The sequence below is a fragment of the Hipposideros armiger genome, unplaced genomic scaffold, assembly GCF_001890085.2.
Source record: "Hipposideros armiger isolate ML-2016 unplaced genomic scaffold, ASM189008v1 scaffold_256, whole genome shotgun sequence".
Taxonomy (NCBI): Eukaryota; Metazoa; Chordata; class Mammalia; order Chiroptera; family Hipposideridae; genus Hipposideros; species Hipposideros armiger.
The window spans coordinates 359,489-363,482 of NW_017731606.1; the positions used below are offsets into that span (position 1 = coordinate 359,489).

At 50.6% G+C, this 3,994-nt stretch overlaps 1 protein-coding gene across 1 annotated transcript in view; it reads left to right on the forward strand.

Annotated features, from left to right (window-relative positions):
- GALNT18 (polypeptide N-acetylgalactosaminyltransferase 18) overlaps positions 1-3,093 on the forward strand; it is a 351,048-nt gene extending 347,955 nt beyond the window's left edge. The window contains exon 11 of the mRNA XM_019656209.1: positions 2,670-3,093. Coding sequence (XP_019511754.1) covers positions 2,670-2,816 — 147 coding nt within the window. The 3' untranslated portion in view covers positions 2,817-3,093. The remainder of the gene's footprint in view (positions 1-2,669) is intronic.
- The last annotated feature ends 901 nt before the right edge of the window (positions 3,094-3,994 follow it).

Consider the following 3,994-nt stretch of genomic DNA (forward strand, 5'->3'; position numbering starts at 1 on the left):
CCCCTTTCATCCAGCTTCTCACTCCCTGCCTCCTTCACCCACTATTCAAATTCCCTTCTGGGAAGTTTGGGGGGTTGTTTTAATTTTTTTAACTAAAGAATAACACATACATACAGAAACATGCAAACATACATTACAAAAAAAAACTGTTCAACTTAGTGATTCAAAACAAAGACAACACCTATATGCACACCCCCCAGGTCACAAAACAGCACGCCACCAGCACTCCAGAAGCCCCTCTTGCTTCCTGCCACTTTCCCACCCCCTCCCCCAAAGGGAACCCCATCCTGACTTGAACACTATGGTTTTATTTTGCCTTTGGGGAAAGTTTATATAGAAGTAGAATTGTGTACATATGCTTTGTCTGGCTTCTTTTGCTAACATTGTATTTGTGAGATTCATCCTTACTGGGTGGAGCTCTAGTTTGTTCATTATCAATGCTGTATAGTATTCCATTATGGGACTCCCCAGAAGGGAGTTCACCAGTCTCCCATTCGTGGACATTTGGGTTATTTCCCGATTGGGGCTTTTATAAATCACGTTTCAGAAAGCACCGAGGGGCATGTATTTGGTGCATGCATTTCTGCTAAATATATACCTGGGCACAGAATTGTTGGGTCACAGGGATGTATCTGTTCATGTGTGGTAGACATTGCCGATTTCCTAGGTGGCTGTGAGAACTGAGTCTTGATGCTCCCTTGAGATGCCCGTTGTTGCCATGGGAATGGTGGTGGCAGACTGAGGATGACTTTCAAAGAGTCTTGCTATGTCCCTCTCTCACAGCGTGCTTTTCATGGGGGTGGGCACGGATGCAGCTGGGCAGTGGGCTGCAGAGTCTTAAGAGGCAGGGGCTTCCGTCTGCCTGCTCCGGGCCACTCCAGAGTGAAACTCCTGAGCATGGTGACCCTTTCCTGTGACCGATTCCCTTCTCACCTATATGGATCATGACAGCCCACATTTACTGATCACCTATCGTGTGCCAGGCTTTTTGCTGGATGCTGAGAGCACAGAAATTTATAAGACATAGAACTCTTAGTCTGGAGGGGAAAAGACAAGTAAACAAGGAATTCAATACCATTCAATAAGTGCTGAGCAGGAGAAAGCACCAGATGGAGAGGACCAAGCCAGCTGGGTGGACTGGAGGAGAGGAAGTGGACGGGGAGGCAAGGTAGGAGGTGAGAAGGCTCCTGGGGCAAATGGAGCAGGCGCTGAGCCTCGAAACATGACTATGGCAGAGCCTGCTATGGAAGCATGGACAAGGACCCCAGACACAGGGCACAGCGTGTGCAAAGTCCAGGAACCCTGAGATAATGCAAATGGGTTCAGAAAACTACAAGGAGTCTGGCATGGCTGCAGCAAACAGTGTGGGAACTGAGGGAAATGAGGCCAGAGAGGAACAGCACCATACCATGAAGGCCTTCGGGGACACACCACAGAGCTTGGGCTGTGTCCTCTGGGCCAGACCGCATTTTGGAGAGATCACTACTCCCTGCCTCTGGAGGTGAGAAAGGGCATGAGTGAGGAGGCTGATGCACTTGTCCAGGGAAGAAAAGATGGTGGCCTGAACCAGGGCACGTACAATGGGATAGGGGTAAGGGGACAGTCACGAGGCATGAAGGAGGTGGGATTGACAGGACTCAGTGCCTAATCAGATGCTGGGGAGAAGGTGGAGGCATCAGCGAAAATGCCCACCTTTCCCACACAGATGCCTGGTTATTGCTGAGATGGGAATCAGGAAGAGTAGGTTCTGTGGAAAAGGTAAGTTTGAGCATATACTCAAGTACCATTAAGCTACAAGGGGCCCACTTATACCCAGCCCAAGCAATTCTGCCCATTTGGGATGCCAAAGCCCGGTAGAGCACACCTTGGGTATAATTCAGAGATGCTCAAACACTGATGCCCAGGCACACAGCCAGCTGTCCCAGAGTGTCCAAGCCCTTCAAGGATGTCACTAAAAACAAAAATTTGGGATTTCCTCTGCTGCTGTAGAGCTGCTTTGGGAAGCAGGACATCCTTCCCTTCCTTCAACAGTCTTCGGGTATAAACGGAGTATGTAGCTACAGAACATTCTGGAACATCAGTAACATGGGGGGGGGAACTATGCATGTCCAGGGCTGAGGGAGCCCAGTGGCCTAATAGATAGTATCCAGGAGCCTCCATTTGGTTGAGGCCAGCACTGAAGACTCCAGAAGTCCATATGTGGGGATGGACCCTAAAAGCAGGAAGTCCTGGTCCTGGCGATGCTCAAATTCAGGACGGTCACCCTAATAACCCAAGGAACTAGGCTTTTCAGAGCAGGGTGCCAGCCCATGATTATGGGGAGCAGGGTCCGGCCCTGGGGTAGGAGCTGTAGGAGCAAACCAGCATGCCACACCCCAGCCAGGTAGACAGACATTGGGGCGTGGTGTCTCTGTCCTAGCAGAGAACTAGGGCCCTGTGAAGAAACCCGAGGCACAAGTGCAGTCTCAGGGAAGACACCAACGTGTCAGAAACAGGAAGGCAGAGGCTTCGTGCGAATGCTGGCCCCAGACCTCCTGTAGCTTCTCTGGATCCAGGGTGTCTGGACACACATATAGTCCCAGCCCCCACCAGCCACTAGCCTCAGGCTCTCCAAATCTCCCCATGTTGCCTCTACACCCTCTGACCCCACTCTCCGCCCTGACTCTTAGGGAGGCCCCATCCAGAACCGAAAGTCCAAGCGTTGTCTGGAGCTGCAGGAGAACAGCGACCTGGAGTTCGGCTTCCAGCTGGTGCTGCAGAAGTGCTCGGGCCAACATTGGAGCATCACCAACGTCCTGCGGGGCCTGGTGTCCTGACCCCGCGGGAGCTGCCCCCTGCCTGCCCCGTTGCTACTGTGTAGCACCCGCTGCAACATTGCCTGCTGTTCGTGTGGGGTTGTTTGAAGTCTGGGAACCAGGTTAGTGGGCCAACCAAAAGAGCTTTTTATTTCCTATTCCATTTTCATGGCGTTTCTAGAAAGATGCTGAAGGGTGGATGAAGGTATGATATCATAAACTATTTTGCAACTGTAAATAGGGGACAAATGGAAAATATTTATAACTGTCAATAAAATACTATTGATTAAAAAAAGGGGTTTTGCAGTCATTTGGTACTCAGCGGAGATTCATGCCTGGTTCATCTGAACTTGGAGTTCTTGTGGCCAAAGAGGCATCCCTGTTTGCCCTTCCTGCTCCACGTCCCTGAGAAAGGAGGCTTAAAAGCCCTGCAAACAGTGGGAGCTTGTTGTGCAAGCTGCCATCTTTCTTTATGAGGCCCAGAGCGACAAGAAAGGCACTATGACCTCGGAGCCCACCTCGAGAGAGAAGGTTCCCTCTGCCTTCCCCACAGCAGGTGCCTCCTCTGGAAAACAGCCTCAGTTCTTCGTTCCTGGAGAAATCAGGATTGCACACCGGCCCCTGGATCATCACCTACTGGGCTTCAGGCTACACTGCCCTCTCCTGAAGTCACTTTCACCTACCAAAGCTGCCCATGGCCCAGCCTCTCAGCAGTAACACTTGCCTCCAGCAAATGCCCCATTCAGTTGCTAAGACCAGTTGGTACCTTCCAGGAATCATGGTGCATTCGTTTCCCAGGGCTTCTGTAACGAAGTGCCACAAACTTGACTTATTCATCCTGTCACGGTTCTGGAGGCTAGGAATACGAAATCAAGGTTCCTTCTGAGGACTGTGAGGAGAATCTCGTCCACGCCCCTCTCCAAGCTCCTGGTAGCTGCAGGCATTCCTTGGCTTGTAGAAGGCCATCTTCTTCCTGTGTCTTCACATCATCTTCCCTCTGTATGTGTTCATCTTCATCTCTGGGTCCAGATTTTCTGGTGTTATAAGGACACAAGTCACATTGGATTAGGGCCACCCTAATGACCTCATTTGACTTGATTACCTCTGTAAGACTCTTCTTTCAAATATAGTCGCATTCTGAGGCACTGGGGCTGAGAACTTTAAACACTTCTTTTTTTTTTTGTAGGGGGAGGGGGACA